This window comes from Aythya marila, assembly GCF_965140915.1.
Source record: "Aythya marila genome assembly, chromosome: 21".
Taxonomy (NCBI): Eukaryota; Metazoa; Chordata; class Aves; order Anseriformes; family Anatidae; genus Aythya; species Aythya marila.
In genome coordinates, this window is record NC_139062.1 from 5,661,204 (window position 1) to 5,681,513 (window position 20,310).

Genomic DNA, 20,310 nt, shown 5'->3' on the forward strand with positions numbered 1-20,310 from the left:
AAACAGCTGAGATTCTGCTGTAATTTCATAATTTTGTAAGTGCATCTTACCAAAACAGCAGTGGTGACAATCCGCCTATCCATTTAAAGTGTTATTTGTCCCATGGAGGCTCCCATCTCTGCATAACCTCAGACAAACTCTTCTGCAATGTACTTTATAGTGTCACAGACTCAAGGCATATGAATGTCCTGTGTCCCTTTTCCACCTCTAATTATCTTAACATTAATGCAGTCCTTCTGCCAGCTAAGGACTGTTGTTGTTTTTTTTGCAAAAATTTTGAAATGTTGCTGGCATAGCTTTTTAACAGAATTCAGCACTTGAAACAGTTTATCTTTTGTGAAATAATGGGAGTGGGGAGAGAGGGAGTGGGAAAGTGAAAGATACATACTAATGTATTTGCAAAGGGGAGGAGAAAGGTTTTTTTTCTTTTTTTCTTTTTTTTTTTTTTCCCCCACTAGAACAGCCCTGTGACGAACAAAGGTATCTGAGAATCAGGAAGTAACCAGGCAAAGATATCTTGGAAAGTCAAATCAAAGACATTTCAGATCACTTTGTCTACTGCTTAGCAAAATGGCAGCTATTTACACTATATTGGTGTTATTCCTGGCAGTTTTTGTTGCTGGATTTATATTGTTGATCATGGGGGCAATTAATTTTGATGTCTCCAACTCCGAAATTCCTCCTGGAATGAATCAACCTGTGAAGCTCCGAATCATTCATATTATTTTAATATGCATAGCTGTGGTGGTAAGTTAACTAACTGCATATGATTTCTGTGGGAAGAATGGTGAATCTGTAAATTTGGAACTTGATGCAGTCATAGAGCCTTGCTTGAATCAATTTTCAGAGAGGAAAGCAGGGCACGGGTATCATGCTGTAAGCTGCAGTTAGAAGCTCGGTTTTGCTAAAGAAACGTTTACCAGATTCTTTACACTACGTTATTGCAATCAGATTCTGCCTTGCTCTTACACTAGGCAGTATGGGAGCACTGGCTAGCACAAGGGTCTGAAAGCCTGACTGTGCCTCTAAAACAAATTGTGCTAACCTAGTAATTTGATTAAGAATGGTTAATGGAAATGCAATAGAAACTATTTCCAACCTAGGCTCAGGTTAGGATCTGATGTCTTTGGGCCATGCTTTCAAGCTTGCTTGGAGTTAGGGGTGAGGAGTTCTGTAGTTACTTTGAAGATTAAATTAGTAACGGAACTTGCCAGGGCTGGTTTTGGGGAAAGTCGTTGCTCTTTGTCAAAGAAGTGACAACATCAGGTAACAAAATCCAACAGAAACGCAAAGTCCAGCAGAAATTCAACTCCCCTGAACACATTTTTGTAACTTCTGAGCAGCTAAGCAGGCTTGTTTTGATGGGAATGAAGAGTTCTGGCCAGCCTGACTTCTTAGAGTGAACTGGCATGTAAAAGAGTGGGAAGCTAACAAGAGTTAAAGCTCTCACCAGCACCCAACTTTTGGTGATCTCTGCTAACAAAGGATCTCATTGAATCAGGAATATTTTAATGTAATGATAGAGGAATAAATGCTGATAGGAGGGCTAGGAGTATGTGAGAAGTTGTGCACAAACTTCATAAATTACTATAGCACCTCTAAAAGATACAAATTCTTTTAAAATGATATCATATATACACACACAGACAGACATATATATTTATCAGTTGGGAATATTCTAGATTATAGTGGATCACACTAAAGAATTCCAGCATGTACATTCTCATGCTTTGTCTCAACACAAGTTGTAATCAGAAAACACTGACTTCAATCCAGCAGTTGAAAAAGGCAGCTCTTTTTGTACCATATGTACACTGCCCATTCGTACCATAAACTAGACCTGCTGCAACATAACACAGTATGAAAAGCAAAAACAAAACACACACACACACACACACACAAAAAGTTCAATGTTAAGGTGAGAACAACTTTGTAGTTATTCCATTTCTGCTTGGAAAACAGCAAATTACGATAGAATAAATCATTTCAGCATGTTTGTATAGAAGCAGAAATACTGAGACTAGTTTCTATAGAAAATTAAAATCAGTACGTACAAAGCTTATTAGCTTCTTCAGCCTCAAAATCAAATATGGAGAAGAGCTATAAATAGCCAGTCACTGATGAATAAAAACACCTTTCACAGGTAGGTACATGTATATTGAGCGATAACACAGTACTGACAATCCATAGAAACATGGCAGTCTTTGATGGGAAACCCCTAATGTGTAATAAGAGCTTGAAGAGTTTGAAATGAGTAAATAGAGTATTTAAAAAAAGAAGTTAAGGGCTTTTTGGTTTTGTTTTGTTTTTGTAATGTTATCTGGGACCTGTAGTTCTCAGTTGGGTTGTTTTCACCCTTAGGTGCCTGGTGTGAGTATCACTGGCTTAAAGAAGGAGCAGGTGCTTAGGCTTACTAAATACCTCAGGAACTTCCTGCAAATATATTGCAAACACCAGTCAATATTCCTGAGATGAATCAAAAGGCAGTTATCAAATACATTCTTATCTTAACTCATCACCAGAACTGTTATCTTTCACTATGTTTTCCCACCTTCTCAGAGAGCAAAGACAGAACAGCAAATAAAAACCAAACTCATTTTCAATGACAGGTAAAGGACCTGCTGAGAAAGCAAAGGGATATACTTCACCAGTCTTTGTTAATGCTGGATTGCCTTGGGATTAGGCTCTGTGGTGAACATGGCTTTTCATGTGACCTCTCCCGATGCTACTGTTACTTGTTCAGTTGTACTGCACCTGTAAAACTACTCAAATATTTAATGATTCTCCTAAAAGACGTGACTTAGATATCACGAGTATGCTGACATTGCAGTTCCTTTACTTGGGAAAATACAGAATCTTCTGAGTGAATTCCCTATTCTTTTTGCCTTTGAACAGGGAAAGATTGTGGAAAAGATTGGGATCTGCAGCAAGATTAACTTTGTCCGGTACATGCAAGGTGTAAGGACTCTGGGAGCAGACCAGAAGCTCTTCATCAAGGACCTGTGTTTTGGGAATGTGCCCGTAAGGATTTATCAGCCTAAGGCTCCATCTTCCAGCCAAAGGAGGGGAGTTATATTTTTCCATGGAGGAGGATGGACACTTGGAAGTGTTGGTAAGATAACTATCAGAAAAATTACTATAATTCAGTTTAAAAAGCGACCTCATCATAAATGGTAAAGTTGATTGTTGCTTGATCTGTAGCAGTTATAGAATTTGAGTATAACCGCAGAAGCTTTCAGAAGAAGGCATCTGCTATGCGTTACCTGACTTCTCTTAAAGAGAAGAACAATGAGATATGAGACAAAAAAAACAAGCTGCAAACAGATAGTGAAAAGGGAAGATAAGGGGGTAAAAAAGATCTGCAGAGCTATGTTGGAAGGGTCAAAGAAAAGTAGACAGTATTTTTCTTCTGCAATTCTTTGCCATACACAATGGACATCAGCACTGTTGAGGGGGGAAAAAAATCAACAACAGAAGAAAAAAAAACACCAAAAAAAAAACAACAAATGAGAATATTTCTTTCAGACACTCATGAAAACCTATGCCGCTCGCTTGCCCGAGAAAGTGACTCAGTGGTTGTATCTGTTGGGTGAGTTTTTTCTTATGCCATATTTTAAGAGATTATTTCCTACACCATGAATAGCACCTTATAGCTAGCCTGATCATAGCAACAACCATGCTCAGTAGATATTTCCGAAGGACTTGTCAGCCATGTGCTTTTACAAATTTCCTCTGCTCTTGTTTGAAACCACCGAAGACTGACTCAGTTTTTACTGTCTGATTAAATCACAAATAATGCTTATGAATATTTAACTGGAAAAAGAAGGACATGCTTTTAATTCCCACCTAAAAATTGATAGTAAACAGACAGTAAGTCAAATATTCTACTTAACCCTCATTCAAAGAAAATACTTGCTGCTTACAGGAGCATTACATGAATGACAAGCTAACATTATCATCAATATACTAACAGCTAGTTGGATGATGATGATAGAGTTGGAGCAACAAAGACATAGAAAGGAAATACTCTCATTGCTACTTGACACATGCAAAGGTGAAGCATAAACTGATTAAATGACTGCCCATACGACCTAGGCATAATTAGTAGCTGACTACTCCTGTGTTGTTCAATACCTGAGCAATGCCACAAAAAGAGACGATGGTCCTGACAAATTAACCTCTACTACCTGAACCTACTACTCACAGTTTATTTAAGAAAACCTATGGAGAAAGGGAAAATTCTAAGGCAATCGGTGTATTGCTGGTTGCAAGAATCAGTATTTTCAGCAATACGTTTAAAATTAACAACCTTTCCTTCTCTTACTCTTCTTGTCTCCTGTGTTTTAGGTACCGTTTAGCTCCTGAACACAAATACCCTGCTGCGTATGAAGACTGTCTTAATGCTACCATACACTTCATGAGGAACACAGAGCACTACGGGGTGGACCCTGCCCGTATAAGTGTCTGTGGGGACAGTGCAGGGGGCAATCTAGCAGCTGCTGTTAGCCAGACCCTGGCAGGAAGATCAGACCTCCCCAAGCTACGCGCTCAGATCTTGATCTACCCACACCTTCAGGCACTGGACTTCAATTTACCTTCCTATCAGCAAAATCAGGGAGTCCCTCTCTTATTCCGAGAACGTGCTGCTTTTTTTGCTTTGCAGTACCTAAATGGGGATGCATCACATATGGAAGAGGTCTTAGAAGGCTCTCATATTCCTGTAGATATTAAATTAAATTATATGAAGTGGGTGAGTGCAGACAACATCCCTGAAAAATTTAAGGCCAGAGGCTACAAACCACATGTGCTACTTGACTGTCCAACTGCAGTTTATGAGACAATGAAAAGATTCTGTGAGCCCAGCCTGTGTCCCTTGCTAGCTGAAGATGCTGTTATTCAGCAGCTGCCAGAGTCTTTCATCTTGACTTGTGAGTATGATGTGCTGAGGGACGACGGCTTGCTGTACAAGAAGAGACTGGAGGACAATGGAGTTCGAGTGACCTGGTACCACCTTGAGGATGGATTCCATGGAATCATCAGCTTTTCTAATAGTGACTGGATGTCCTTCTCATCTGGAGAAAGGGGTCTCAACAATATTGTGAACTTCCTAAAAAGCTTATAGAAACAAATTTCTTTCTTTCCATAAGAATTACCAATTTTCTGCGTTCATTTGTGCTCCTAAATTCCATGTAAGAGGTTTAGATAGGACAGTTTCAGAGTAATTATGCCAGCGTGATCACTCCAAAAGTATATTTAAAGAATGTTGTGAAAGTTTAGTTTAGTGTGATCTGAAATGTTCCATATGCAGTCTCTATTTTAATGATCTATTTGGACTAGGCACTTGCTACTTTCTCTGTAAATATTAAAGATGCTGTAAAATTTTAAATCAACATCTGGTCTGACCCATTTCATTCAATTATGATCTATGCTTTTATCCTTCCTAGAAGACTAAGTGCGTTTCAGCTAAGGAGAAAGGTACCAATATGACAATACTATAAATCAGTGCCTTTGCTATATGTTGCACGTAGCATCCAACCCTAAGAGTCCCAGTCACCGTCTTCCATAAAATTTCCATGGGCTGGGCAACTGCTGTTTTAGACTTGCAAAAATGGAGTCAAAAATGCAACCATCCCTGACAGAGTTCCTCCGTTAACAGCTTTGTGCAAAGTGCAATGGAGGACCTTTGAAATGCTCTAAGTATGTTCCTACATTTATCAGACATACGAGTGTGTTGATAAGCTTGTTCCAATATTTAAATACTCTAAGAACAAAACAAGGTCAACGCATTTACTTTTGCAAAGCCCATGTTAGCCAGCTTTTTTCCTTTACAAATGCCCTTGTTAAGACTATATACTCCAAACTACTTAAAGAATGCCTATAACACAAGAAGCAGTATGTTGTGGCTGCAGATCATACGCAAGAGACAAGTTAACCTCTACATTAGTTGGCTTGCTCCTCTTGTAAACAGCAACACATATCCACAATCCAAGAATGCCATGTAGTCTACCACGCCCTTTATCAATCCCACAATTAACACGACACTAAACAGGAAATTAAACACGTTTTCTTCTGCCTCTTCTCCAATGTGATGCATGCTGGCACCTTGCGCAACATCTCCAAGGACTTTTAAGCGTGACAGCTGAAGGAACTTGTTTGAACTTGGACTGCTCTAAGAGTCCACGTTATCTGAGAAAACTAAATCAAAGATAGGCATAGAGACACCTCATCTTTTGTTAAGTGAAATGGCATTTTTTTATATACTGTCAGTGATACTGCTGGTGATTTTTATTGCTTCATTCATAACAGCAATTAGGACAACAATTCAATCTGACTACCCCAATGTCAGTATCCCTCCTGGAGTGAATCATCCTGGAAAGCTTCGAATTGTCCTTGCTTTTATGATTAGTACATCTGCTGTGGTGAGTTACTTTGCCGTTATTTCTGCCAGAAGTGGGATTTAGTTTTTTTTTTTTTTTTTTTTGTCACGTTATATATATAATTAGCTGGATCCTGCTAGCTGCATTAACACTTAAATGAAAGCTTTCTTTTTTATTTTTATTTTTTATTTTGGTTGTTAGCTTCAGAGGGCAGTTTTTCAGAAGCATTTCTATCAGACCTCGGATAGTTTCATTCAGGATTGCCCTATTAACTTAAGGGTGAAGCCAACCATGAGCCCAAACAGTATCTGCTGAGCTCTCCTATCTCAATTTAAATGAATAATTTATTAAGAGCAAGATGGCTTTGATTTTTGTTTTCGCTAAGCACAGGCGATGTTTTCGGGGCATTCATGGGGCTTTCCAGTAACGCTGGTAGGCGGCCAGGTGCTTTTTAAGCAGCTAAAACAAGAGACTCCTGGGAAACCTTGGAGGGATGACATCTGGGCTGGAAGGTGGTAAGTGGTGGGAGGCTGGTACGAAGCCGTAGGACTTGGTGACACTGAGAAGGGAACACCCAGGCTTCTTCCCCACAGCTCGTTGCCTGACAGGGCATGGGGTCAACGCGCGGGCCTACCTGCTCAGGCGCGCGGTGCCAAAGCAACCCCGCTCCCCCGGGCCCGCAGCCTCGCAGGGGACCGCCACGGCTCCATCTTCTCCCGTGACAGACTTTCTGCTGAGAACCCAGCCGGAGCAGCCGCCGAGCGGCTCCGGAGGAGGCTGAATCCCGCTACCACGAAGCCTGGATGCCCCCGCAGCGGCCGGGGGAAGGCAGGCGCAGGGTCTCCCCTCACGGCAACCTGCCCGGCGGCCGGGCTCGGCAGCGCGGCAGCCTCCCCTCAGGCGGCCGCTGGCTGCCCCGGGGAGGGAGGGGGGGGCGCCCCGCGCTCAGCCCGCCTCTCCTCCCTCTCTCCGAACAGGGGCTGATTTTGGAGAAGCTGGGGGTGTGCACGAAGATCGCCTTCACCCGCTACATGCGCTCCGGGAGGAAGCTGGGGCCGGACCCGCAGCTCTCGCTGGTGGACGCGCGGTTTGGCCGGGTGCCGGTGAGGCTCTACCGGCCCCGGGCGCCATCTGCCGGCCTGAGGCCGGGCGCCATCTTCTTCCACGGCGGCGGCTGGCTGTACTGCAGCATCGGTAGGGCGCCTCGGGGCGTTGGCGGCCCCGAAAGCAGCCCTGAGCTGCCGCCGCCGGCTTCTTGAGGTGTGAGGGGGACGAATTCCTCCTCCCCGGCACCCTGGGCTGGAATCTGGCGCAGCTTCCCCGTTAGGCGCGGCAGCGGAGGGCTGCGGGCGGAGCGGGGCTGCCCGCCTGGCGGGGAGGGAAGGGGCTGAGGGGAAAGGGGAGAAGGGGAGGGAAGGGGCTGCGAGAGGGGCTGCGAGAGGGGGCGAGGGGCCGGGGGGGCACCGCCAGGGTGGGACAAGGCGGCTGCTGTCACCCCGAGCCTCAGCAGCTAACGCACTGCCACCTCTTGCAGACTCCCATGAAAACATCTGCCGATACATCGCCAAAGAAAGCGAGTCGGTGGTGGTGTCTGTGGGGTGAGTTCAGTCCACACTCCCCTTCTGAAGTACGTATATATATGTATATATGTCTTCTCTCCTTCTCTGCTGATGCAGGGAGAGTGCAAACAGACCCGCTCGTAACCTTCAGGTATCCCTCAGCACAACGCAGAACTATGCTGGCACCACACGAAAAGGAGGAAGGCTTCTTAGAAGAGTTTTCTAAGGAGCTAAATGACTAATGAACAAACCTGGAAGGCAGTGGTTCAGTAATCTGTTCAGTTAGATATACACTACAGTGAGGTTTGTAACACAGTCAAATGGTAATATATAAAACTGGTAAGACAGAAAAATATAACTGCCTCAATTACTTAAATCAAGAAAAATAAAATTTAATAATTCTCAAGGACATACCCTAAGTGAAGGTGAGGTGCAGCCTGATTAAATTACATTATCCACAAGGAAGATGCACTCTACACCAGAAGACCACAATGAACTTGTCTCACTCATGTTCTACTCAGGGTTCTAAGAAAAAATTCACGATGCTACGTCCTTGCAACTTCCTCCTACTAGCTATTACTTATCTGTCAGAAATTGCTGGAAAAATACATGTTTATCAGAGTATGTCATTGTTTTTTGCTGAACAAAAAATATTGCAAGTTATGACGAAATGTAGGATGCTAGGAAAATTGTATTTATAGTTATGACATTTCCATCTCTTACTCTTCTTGTCTCCTTTGTTTTAGGTACCGTTTAGCTCCTGAACACAAATACCCTGCTGCGTATGAAGACTGTCTTAATGCTACCATACACTTCATGAGGAACATAGAGCACTACGGGGTGGACCCTGCCCGTATAAGTGTCTGTGGGGACAGTGCAGGGGGCAATCTAGCAGCTGCCGTTAGCCAGACCCTGGCAGGAAGATCAGACCTCCCCAAGCTACGCGCTCAGATCTTGATCTACCCAGGCCTTCAGGCACTGGACTTCAATTTACCTTCCTATCAGCAAAATCGAGGAGTCCCTCTCTTATTCCGAGAACGTGCTGCTTTTTTTGCTTTGCAGTACCTAAATGGGGATGCATCACATATGGAAGAGCTCTTGGAGGGCTCTCATATTCCTACAGATATAAGGCTGAAGTACAGGAAGTGGGTGAGTGCAGACAACATCCCTGAAAAATTTAAGGCCAGAGGCTACAAACCACACAAACCTCGTGAATTCAAGGCTGAAATTTTTGAGGAATTTAAGAGGAAATTTGAACCCAGCCTGTGTCCCTTGCTAGCTGAAGATGCTGTTATTCAGCAGCTGCCAGAGTCTTTCATCTTGACTTGTGAGTATGATGTGCTGAGGGACGACGGCTTGCTGTACAAGAAGAGACTGGAGGACAATGGAGTTCGAGTGACCTGGTACCACCTTGAGGATGGATTCCATGGAATCATGAGCCTATATGGTTATCAAGTTTTGAAATTTCCTTCTGCAAAAAGAGGACTGGACAGTGTTGTTAAATTTATAAAGGGCCTGTAGAAACAACTTTTTTTGGTAATGTTTCTCTATCTAAGAAAATCAGTGGAAGTTCCCAAATCTTGGATAGTAATTGTCAGCAAAAACGTGATACCCCTTGATGTAAAAAAATACCAATTTTGAAATTAGTGAACTTCAAATCCCATCTGAACAGTGGTCTTTGTCCTTGTGAGACTATTGAGAGCTTAGCCTTTATGGTTTTAGCATTTTCCACAGGCTATTTTTCAATTTCCCATCAAAACAGCATGTGATTGATTACTTGTGTTTAATTAAAAGATGATTTATGTCCATGTAAACATTTTTCATGGAATGATTTGGATTTAATAACTCCTGTGAATTACAGCCAGGATCTTTGTGATGTTCATTTGATAAGCTACAAAGAATGACTTTATCCTATTTAGATAAAAAGCGCAAGTTATGTGCATAGTGAGCTGGAGGGAAGTTAGAGGAAAGCTACAGAAAAAGAGGAAGAGATCAAAGTCTCAGCAAGGAGATTCAACGCATACAGTGGGCATTGCAGAACCACATCTGCAAGAAGAGTAGCTGTAGAAGGCCTGTGTTAATTTGGGTCACCTTCTTGAAAGCAAGTAAGGCTGGCCCTGATTTTGAAATTACCATGGCTCTATAAACTCCTATTTAATTTTGGGATGTCTCCACTATGCCCTCAGAAGCTTAGGGCAAGAGATATTGGTTGAGAGGGAGCACTTAAGGACAGGTTTTAGAAAGACAGTATCAATCACGGAACTGGGCTCCTAATCAGTGTATTGTAAAAGGCTGAGCTTAAAGAGAGAAAATGTGAACCCAAATATCCTCATGGTATTTCAGAGTGAGGTTCCCTGTGCTGTGACTTTTCTCCATGTTTTGAGTTTTCATTAGAGGACAAGGCAGTGCTGCATCACTTGATTTCACGCTTTATTGTACTCTGCTGATGAAAGCAATGAGAAACAGAGCTGAATATATTCAAAATCTTAAGACTGAGGAAAAGAAAATCCTATTAAAAAAAAAAAAAAAAAAGCAAATCATAAGACTAAGGGAATCAGTGATTTTTACAGAACAAATGCTATACTTCAGATTTCCCTGGGTGTACACAGAGGTGACGTTGAAAGCTTTCTCCTGAAATACACCAGAGTAAGGTTCTTTTTTTAATAGCAGCTAAAATTCCTGAGCAATTATGGGACAGGTAGGTCTGTCTGTTGAAGCACATTCATCAGTGGTACCTGCTCGTAGCAGAGAACCTTTTTATGCAAGACGTAATCGAAAAGCTAGTGTAGCCAGTGGAGAAGAGTCATTATTCATGAAATCGGAGCTATCACCTCTTTGCAGTGCCTGCCTTGCCCTTCCAGCAGGCCGCCTTCGGACAACGAAAACCTAAATTTAAGGGATGCTCGCGGCGATTTGAGGACGGAGCGGGCAGGAGCGCGGGTGCCCTGCCGGGCTGCGGCTCCGCAGAGGCTCAGGCTCTTGGCGAACGAGCTCAGGACCGGGACGTGCAGCTCAGGACCGGGACGCGCGGCTGAGGCCGTGCCTCCCGGCACCCAGATTACGCCCGTGTGCCGCCAGCAGCGCGGCCGCCCCCCGGTGCTCGCTGGCCGCCCGCACCATGACCCCGGCGGCGGCTTTGCGGAGCTGTCACAAACGGGGCCGTGACGCCGCCGGCCTGCAGGGGCGGGGGGGGTCCGGAGGGGGAAGCGGCCGCTGCCGGGCCCCGCCGCGGGCCGGGGAGCCCCGCGGGGCCGCCGCCGGGCCATGGCGCTGCTGGCGGCGCTGCTGCTGCTGCTGCTGCTGCTCCTGCCCCTGGCGGCGCTGGTGCTGGGCACGGTGCTCCTCGGGCTGCCCAGCTACGAGATCCCGCCCGGGGTGAACCAGCCCGCTAAGCTGCGCCTGGTCCTGGCTGTCCTCCTCGGCACGGCGGCCCTGGTGAGTCCCGCGACCGCCCCGCGGAGCGCTGCGGGGACCCCCGGGCGCCCCCAGCCCCGGTCCCGGGAGCTGCCCCCCTCCCCCGGCACGCCCCGGCCCCCCGCACCCCGAGCCGGTTCCTCGGGAGGAGCGTGCGGGGCTGGTGGAACCCCGCGGGAGCCGAGCCGGGGGTCGCCCACCAGGTGCCCGCAGGGGGAGGCAGCTCCTGGGGCAGGGGGGGGAAACCGCAGCCCCTTCGGCCGCTCCTGCGGTTGCTGACATTTCTGGTGCAAAATCCGGTTAGGGCTGCTTTACTTAATCCCCGGGCTCACTTTTACAGCATTGCATAAACGGCATTAGAGCTCTCCTAAACGCTTCCTCTGTCACTTGCGGCACCTTCGGATTTTCGGAAAATCTTTAGCTCGCTCCGTTAGCCCCGACATCCCCCTTCCTGAGCACGCAGACCTTGTTTTCCTGCACGGCTTCTTACACCCTGCGCATCCTCCCGAAGTGCACTTACCCTGCTCCCCAGCTCTCCTGCATCCTACCAGAAGGCAACCAGGCGATGGATAAGGACTCACATTACGCATTTAAAATTGTTTAGTAACTGAGCGCACTGATGAACTCGGTTAATTTTGTTCCCGCCTTCTCTTTACTTGTTCACTTAATACATCGGGTTTATATTCTAGTTAGTGAGCTCATTGCAACAGCACTGGGAAAGGATGCTTCTTGATTTTGTTCAGTAAGTCTGTTGTACAAATAAAAAGCAGTAACTAACTTGCACAGCACATCTCAGCACTACAGATTTGCAAATCCACTGAGTTTTATGGTCTAATTCAGCAGTATTAGTTTATGCAATGATGAACTATAAGAGTTTATGAGGATGTTTCTGTATACACCATTTAATTGTTGTTATCAAGTATAAATAAAACAAGACTAATCACAATGGTGTGATGGGCAAAACTGACAATTAAAATGTGTATTCCTAGATGGCCAATTTGGATGCACTATATCAAATTGCTAATAAGATAATAGAATGACACTGGATTTGAGTAATAGAAGTAGGTTTCTTTACTCTATAGGAAGTGAGATACTTGGAAATTTGTTTTTCCTGAATTAAAGAGATTTATTTTTATCAAACAACAGGGGTCAAATTGCTGTATGTGAAGCCTAGATTTTTACATCTGATTTCTCAGAAGATGATCTGGAAGATTCCAGTGATTGCTAATATGATATAATGTAGTTCTCCTCGGTAAAACTAACCTAGGTACTCTTAAAAGAAATACAATTTTTTGACTCTATCCTGAGATCTCTCACTTTCTTAGAACTGGACATTCTTACCAAGAAAACCAACTGCAGAGTTACATTTCCTCACTGTTTTCCAAGAGTTTATGAAGGCAAAATAGGGACTAAACAACCTATGAGAACTAACTCTCCTAGCAGTACTTAGAATACAAGAAGCCATTTAGAAAGAGTTCAGGAGATGCTTGCATAGCCATTATCTTCTAAGAGCGGTCCTCATGGTGGTTATTCTAACTTATTACACTGTTACGATTGCGTTTTATTGTAGAATCTTAATGTTTTACATTACCACTTCTTGTCTTGTGAACCTTGTGTTTCTTTAAAATTTTCCTCAAATAGAGTTCAAGGTAAATATGATGCAGAGTTTTTACAACTTGGCTAAATCAAGACTTTTTAAGTAGCCTTAATTTCTTTTACCTTTAACAGGGAAAGATTTTGGAGAAGACAGGGCTTTGCAGTCAAATCACTTTTGGCCGATACGTGCGACAAGGACGGAGACTAAGGGTAGACCCAAAGCTCTTTATCCAGGATCTGCAGTTTAATGAAGTACCTGTGAGGGTTTACCAGCCTAAAGCTGTATCACACAGGCGAAGGAGAGCTATCATCTTCTTTCATGGAGGAGGCTGGGTGTTTGGAAGTCTTGGTAAGATACGTGCTGGAGGAATTATAATAATGTACAAAGAATATTCTAATGTTTTCATTAAATTGAAACGAGAGGTTTAAGTGTGTGATTTTGGAGAAAGTCTGAAAAGAAATACACACCTTTCTAGAAATGTATATTCCCTTGATGTCTCAAAGATTAGGTCACTAGCAAAATACTAATGAAAATATTTCTTTTCCAGATACCTATGAAAAAGTGTGCCGCTACATATCTAGAGAAAGTGGATCAGTAGTTGTATCTGTTCAGTAAGTGAGCCCTACCCAGTTCTATTGTTCAGAGATTATTGTTGCTGTGGTGCCACAGTAGAGCTTAACTGTTTTTGGAGATGTAATATTTTACAGAAAAAAAAAAATCTAAAGAATTCAAGAAAGTACATAAAGAGACAAATAGTGATAGCTGTGATTTCACAGCTCCTAACTGTTCATGCACTGATATACTCAGAAAAGACTCCAATGGGAATATTTGCCACAATAAGAAAATCTAAAAAAGCCAATTTAGAACTTAGGTAAAAAGTCTTCCTTGTGCTGAACATAAACATACAGTGAGATGTTCCAAACACTTGTAATTTACAGACAAAGAGAGAATAATCACACAATATTGCTCCCATTTTTACACATAGAAAGCAGAGGCACAAAATCATTAAATAATCTTGTCAAGAATACACTGGGGGTTTCAGCACAACTAAGGAATGAATTACAATGTCTCATTCAGTTACTTAATTAGAAGACAATCCTACTTTCCTGTGTCTTTGTGATTGAACACACAATTTACAGCTTATCTGCAATCACTAGCCAAGAAATTCCTGCTTGGAAGGTAATGAATATCCTGACCTGAAGGAAAAATACCCCAAAACAATGGGGTTGCAAGGCACTGTAGGATAGCATTTCCAAATTAATACTAATGACATTTCCTTCTCCTATACTTGTCTCTTTATGTATTAGGTACCGTTTAGCTCCTGAACACAAATACCCTGCTGCGTATGAAGACTGTCTTAATGCTACCATACACTTCATGAGGAACACAGAGCACTACGGGGTGGACCCTGCCCGTATAAGTGTCTGTGGGGACAGTGCAGGGGGCAATCTAGCAGCTGCTGTTAGCCAGACCCTGGCAGGAAGATCAGACCTCCCCAGGCTACGCGCTCAGATCTTGATCTACCCAGGCCTTCAGGCGCTGGACTTCAATTTACCTTCCTATCAGCAAAATCGAGGAGTCCCTCTCTTATTCCGAGAACGTGCTGCTTTTTTTGCTTTGCAATACCTAAATGGGGATGCATCGCATATGCAAGAGGTCTTGGAGGGCTCTCATATTCCTCCAGATATGAGGCTGAAGTACAGGAAGTGGGTGAGTGCAGACAACATCCCTGAAAAATTTAAGGTCAGAGGTGTGAAGCCACTTAGGCCCACTGATTTTGTGGCTGAAGTTTATGAGACAGTGAAAAGATTCTGTGAGCCCAACCTGTGTCCCCTGCTAGCTGAAGATGCTATTGTTCACCAGCTGCCAGAGTCTTTCATCTTGACTTGTGAGTATGATGTGCTGAGGGACGATGGCTTGCTGTACAAGAAGAGACTGGAGGACAATGGAGTTCGAGTGACCTGGTACCACCTTGAGGATGGATTCCATGGAATCATAAGTCTGTATGATTATGCGGGGTTGTCATTTCCATCTGGTAAAAGGGGATTGGACAGCGTTGTTAACTTCCTAAAAGGCTTATAGTAAACATCTTAGATTCCAGGAGTCTGTTCATGCCTCAAGCTAGAAAAATATCTTTTTAGGATATTTAATATCAGGTGACGAGTAGTCATTCAAAGGCGGCCATTAGCAATGATAAACAAGGCTCATGTGAAGCGCATTCCAGCTGTTAGTTGGACCATGGAATATGCAAATGTTATACATGCTTGTACCATGCTGCAAGCTCTTATCTTTAGCTATGTCAATAAATAAAAACATTATTTTGAATGGACATCCTGGTTCATCCTACTCGTTTAAAATAAAATGTGTTTATGCATCTATGAAGAAAGACTGGGTGTAGTGCAGGTGTGTGTGGTGTGTTGGTGTAAATGAGTAAATCACTTATCACAGTGCTCTGATTGTGAGCTCTATTAGAGAAAAAAAGATAGCTTAATTGAGTGGGTTAGGAGCCACTGTTTCACTCAGTTGGAATTATGATGCAGCCTAGAATGTGGTTAGGTCATTGTGGGGACAGCAAACACAAGTGGTTCTAAGGCTAAGCAGTTTCGCACATCACCCATGCTTTCCAGCTCCCTGGCAGGCAGAGCCCTCTCTGCCTTTGTTTTAGCACTGGATTTCTGAGTAATCTTTCATCCACAAAACTGGAAGAACAGTTATTCAACAGCCAGGGAAGGGAGCACTGGTGAGACAAAGAAATATGATTGCATCTATTAAAGATGGACGGGATTGGTGGAAAATTGAACCAAAATACTCTACTAAAGTTCTCATTGGAAACTGGCTGGAAGAGAGAAAAAGGGTAAGAGCATGAAAGAAGTGTGAGAGAAGGATAGAATGGGTCAAAATCAATTCTCTGCAAACAGTACACAGCTGCAGGGGGAGCTGGAGTGCAGGCTCATCTCAGAAGAGTAATAAAAGAGAGAAGGTTAAGCATCTTGCTTGGCCTCCATTCATTCATTTGATGATCTGCTTTTCTTATCTCTAAGTCAGGACAGAAGCAAAGTCTGAGCACAGTGTATGTGATGTGGTTCACACAAGATACAAAGTTTGCCAATTAAAAATGCTATAGACTGTTATAAAACTTAATAATATATACAACTATACAACAATCATATATACAACTATACAGCAATCATATGTACAACTTAATATTATATAACAGTATTATACAATAGAGGCTTCTTTTGCCCTTCCATAAGTTGATACTTATTAGTTGTATCAAAGGATCCTTGATAATTTGGATGTTGGTTTCATTTGTGCAAACAAAAGCATTTTTTGCTAGCAGAGCTGCTCTACAGATTGCATGTCCTACTTAGGAGTTGAATAAAATTTTATCATTACACATTTAATTTTGTTAAAACATGCCAGTTAGGTTCAATATTGTAGCTATCAGGGCAAATCCTCCTGACTCCACTAAAATTACTTCCTTTAGATTTTTTTTTTTCCCTGACATTTATGAAATCTGATGTGATCTCAGAAGATGAACATAGTTTACATAGTTTAAGGGTATAAAAATTATGTAGAAAAAAGAAATCCATAAAGTATTTCACTAGATTATAAATGAGGGTGAAATAAACTGAAAAGTAATGAAAATATTAAGAAAAAGCTTTTGTAACTGAAGAAATAAGGCAGGGAACAGTCTTCCAGAGAAGACATAACATTTCTTTGTATTTTTCCAACTGGACTTGAGCAAAATGCTAGACAATATATTGCAAAGCCTGGCCTGCTGTGTCAGGAAGTTGGGAAAAAGAGAGAAAAATGGGTTAATTTGTCCTTTTCCAATGTTAGTTCACATGGCAGGTATTTAACACCAAACCATGAATAATTTTTCAAGGGCTGTCTTGCATCTTATATTTACACCAAAGAATCAGTCCAGTATTTTACAATGGCTGATTGCATCGGCTGATTTTATTATCTGCGGATAAGTGTGTGGTGCAGAGTTCCTTTCAAATAAGTGCTTTTAAAATGCATAGATGGAAAAAGTAGCTCTGGAACAGAAGTTCTGTAATTACCAGGTTGTATTTGCCATCCCCTGAGTGTTGTATATCTCTCTAGTTTATAAAACCCACTGGGAAACTTGGCCGCAGCATATACAGCACAGACTTCGTTTACTTCCCAGATCACAAACCAGAACAAACAGTAAGAAGAACCATGAGGAAGAAATACGAGGTAAGTAAAAAAAAAATTCAGATGCAGGGTTATGTGTGCTAACAATCCCTAACAGCAATGATTTATAACTGCTGCCTATGTCACGTTTTATATCCCTAAACATGTATACGTGTAAAAGAAGGCACTGCAGCTCTATGGCCATTTAACAGGATCCAGAGTGCTCCCTTGTAGGCGTGATTAAAGTGGGATGCCTCTAGGCAGACAAACAGCATGTACTCCTTGGTTCTTTCTGATTGTTTACCCAGTATCTGCCTGGTAGGGAAACCAGTGTCCATAAAGAAAATCAGCACGTTACTAGCTAGGACTGGGGATCATGTCTTCAGGACGTTCTGTGGGCTTTAGTAAAACCTTGCTGGTAAAAGATGATTGGCACAGCCCCAATTCATAGGAATGAACTACATTTAAATGAGTCCCAGAATAACACTTTTCCCATAAGTATCATTTGGTAGAATGTCCTTTCCTCTAATGTACTTCTCCATCCCCAGATATGCTGATCATTCTCTCCTGACAGACAGCTAGAGAGTATGTGAAATGCTAATGTACAACGCAACATTCCAGCAGCACGAGAAAATCAGCTTCTCAGTTGCAGGCTTAAATGTTCCTGCAAATGTATGATGAATGTCTTGAAATCAGACAAATCAGATCTCATGGTGTACAGATGTTGTTGTTTAACTGGAAATTTACCTTCCTTTAAAGGCAAATGCCTTTATCTTCAGGGATTAAGTTGTAAGTAAAAGTAATGTAAGCATTTACAAAATTTTGTGGTATCACTGGTAGCACAGTTGGACTCAAAAACATGCTAAGCCATCTGAATGCACTGAGACAAATGGCACGGTTTCATGTGCATCTCATTGCAGGGCCTGCCAGCACAGCACTTCTTCACACATCACGAGGAACCAAGAAGCCGAAATTTAGTATCAGAATATGACGATAAATACAATAGACACGGTTATGACCCTCTGCTGCCTCCCCTCCGCAGCTGGAATGGACGCAAGCTTGCCTGGATTCCTCAGAAATCAGATTTCCCCATTCTTGGTAGCTTTTGTTGTTATTAATTCAAACATAAAATGGTGCAGTGGTGAACATATAGACTTAGAGCCAGCCCTTCTGTTTTTAAAATCAGTCTGAAAATGGATTTTCCAGTGAAGTTTAGCTGCTTTCTTACCCAGTCAGTAGCTTAGTTTTATGATCACTAAAGTAGAAATGTTATCCTTGTAACTACACTTAATGGCTGCAGGGAAGCTGTGTAGGATAAGCCTTCGGTGGAAACATTGCTCTTACCTATGCAATAATGCCAGACAGCAGCTGAAAACAAGGGGACCTGTGAGCTGTAACTGGCAGGAGAATTCAGCGAGTGTTAGTATGTTTCTGAATTTAAGTGATATATACACCTCTGGTAATTTCTTTAATACTTACCAGAGAGACTATGAAGAATCAAGACTCTACATTTGTATCTTTACTGCTTTCCTGGCAATATCTAGCAGTGATTTTCCCCTCCAGCCAGAGGGATGCACACATGCCCTGGGAACAAAAAGATCTCAGTCTGTCCTTAATCTGTTGTCAGAATAGTACAAGCATTCCCCGTGCCCCTTGTGGAATAACAACACCAGGACCAAATATTTAATTTTATCCTTCATAACATTTAACCATTTCTTGTCTCAGAACCACCTACCAACTACGGCCTGCTCGAGCACCTGATGAAAAAATGGCACAAGAAAGAAGCTGGAATGATGAGGAGTGTCTACACCATTTCCTATGAAAAGCCACCAGTTTCTGCTTTTGCTACAACTCATAGCCTCCCTTCCAGGCAGGGACGTCGTCCTCGTAATATTGATAGAATCCTGGACTATGAAGGGAGTCAGAAATATCTGCAAGCCCTCGGCCAGCTAGTGAGAGACAGAAAAGCAAGAGACACCTCTATGTAAACGGCTTAGTGTGATCTTAAGTACTACTTAATACAGCTTGTTGCTCATATACGTAAGAGTGATCTGTTCTGTGCGGAAGGAATGGGAATTAGGTTACGCAGGCAGAGAGAGAGCTGACTGCTGGTTAGAACAAGTTGCTGGGTTACGTTCTGAGCTGCAGATGGCTGGGAATATTTTTTCAACAGAAGATATTAAATCACTGAAAACAAAATTTATACCTGTCAGACTCTAGTCAATGAATAGCTGAATTAAAAAAAGCAAAGTGGGACAGAACCTGAAAGGTTATAAATCTCTAGTTGCTTTGTCCTTTGTTGTTATTTCATTTTTATACAGCTTGCTATACATTTCTTTACAGAGAAAGGAGAAAAGAAACATATTATTCCATAACATGCCTGAAACAGACAAAAGTAAAGTAAGCATATGAAATGGCTGAATACCTAAGGACAAGGTGAACCAAGGTTTCTCCGAACGTAGTTAGCAAGCAGACCTCAGCTGCCCTTGGCTTTACATACTGAACAGCATTTAAGGGTAGATAAGCTGCAAACTACATTAGCTGGCCTTACATTACCAAACAGTAAGCCCAGAAAAAATAGCAGTTGGTGGCCTTTATGTTGCTGGGTGGGGCACCCTGATACTTAGCACTGACAGAAGTCCAAATTCTTATTGCAGTTAGGTGCAAGTTCTGCATTTAAATCATGCTTGGTCCAGAGAAGATATCTGCAAGATTCAGCTGCTGTGGGTCTGAGGTGCAACAATAAACATACACCAAATTAAAGTCTTAGATTAAATGTATCTGTAATTAACTCAATGCGTATTTATCTCTTCCGTCAACAGTTTTGCTCAATATTAACAATACTGTAAGGATTTTTAGGCACAAGATAAAGCACGCATGGACAAACCTCTGGCCAGAATGTATTTGGAGTTCTACCTCTGCACAGAGACACATTTTAGTCACAGTGATTTAGGTTTTTTTTGTTGTTGTTGTTGTTGTTTTTTGAGGTTGAATGTATTTTGAACTGAAGGACATTGATGATTCAGACGTAAACGTGTTGAGCAACAGTGGCACCTATTGGTAAAGCGATTCTTCACTTATCTTTGCAAGACATCCCTGCAGAGATGTATGCAGACCTCCAGCTCATTGCATGAATCAGAAAGTAGCACTGTTAATGAAATCTTTTAGAGAAGCAAGAACCCTGAAAATTAGATAAAGCATC

At 42.6% G+C, this 20,310-nt stretch overlaps 2 protein-coding genes across 2 annotated transcripts; both read left to right on the plus strand.

Moving 5' to 3' along the window:
- The first annotated feature begins 374 nt into the window (after window positions 1-374).
- LOC309886215 (uncharacterized protein) lies at window positions 375-15,245 on the plus strand. Its single transcript, XM_082776851.1, has 7 exons — window positions 375-747; window positions 2,896-3,112; window positions 3,526-3,589; window positions 4,348-5,114; window positions 7,116-7,571; window positions 7,912-7,975; window positions 14,255-15,245. The coding sequence occupies exons 1-7, from the start codon at window positions 571-573 to the stop codon at window positions 15,027-15,029; spliced, it is 2,520 nt and encodes an 839-aa protein (XP_082632977.1). The 5' UTR covers window positions 375-570; the 3' UTR covers window positions 15,030-15,245.
- On the plus strand, window positions 15,138-19,096 carry CFAP107 (cilia and flagella associated protein 107; the record flags this gene model as incomplete). Its single annotated transcript, XM_082776852.1, has 5 exons — window positions 15,138-15,173; window positions 15,670-15,801; window positions 17,058-17,171; window positions 18,029-18,206; window positions 18,834-19,096. 5 exons carry the CDS (start codon window positions 15,138-15,140, stop codon window positions 19,094-19,096), a joined length of 723 nt encoding a protein of 240 aa, XP_082632978.1.
- Between the last annotated feature and the right edge of the window lie 1,214 nt (window positions 19,097-20,310).

Bases quoted from the DNA above. Each gene is read 5' to 3' on its own strand.
- LOC309886215 (XM_082776851.1), top strand. From the start codon at position 571: ATGGCAGCTATTTACACTATATTGGTGTTATTCCTGGCAGTTTTTGTT. The intron at 5,115-7,115 runs GCTTATAGAAAC...CTTTCTGCTGAG, and splicing joins TATTGTGAACTTCCTAAAAA to AACCCAGCCGGAGCAGCCGC. The intron at 7,976-14,254 runs GTGAGTTCAGTC...TTTATGTATTAG, and splicing joins TCGGTGGTGGTGTCTGTGGG to GTACCGTTTAGCTCCTGAAC.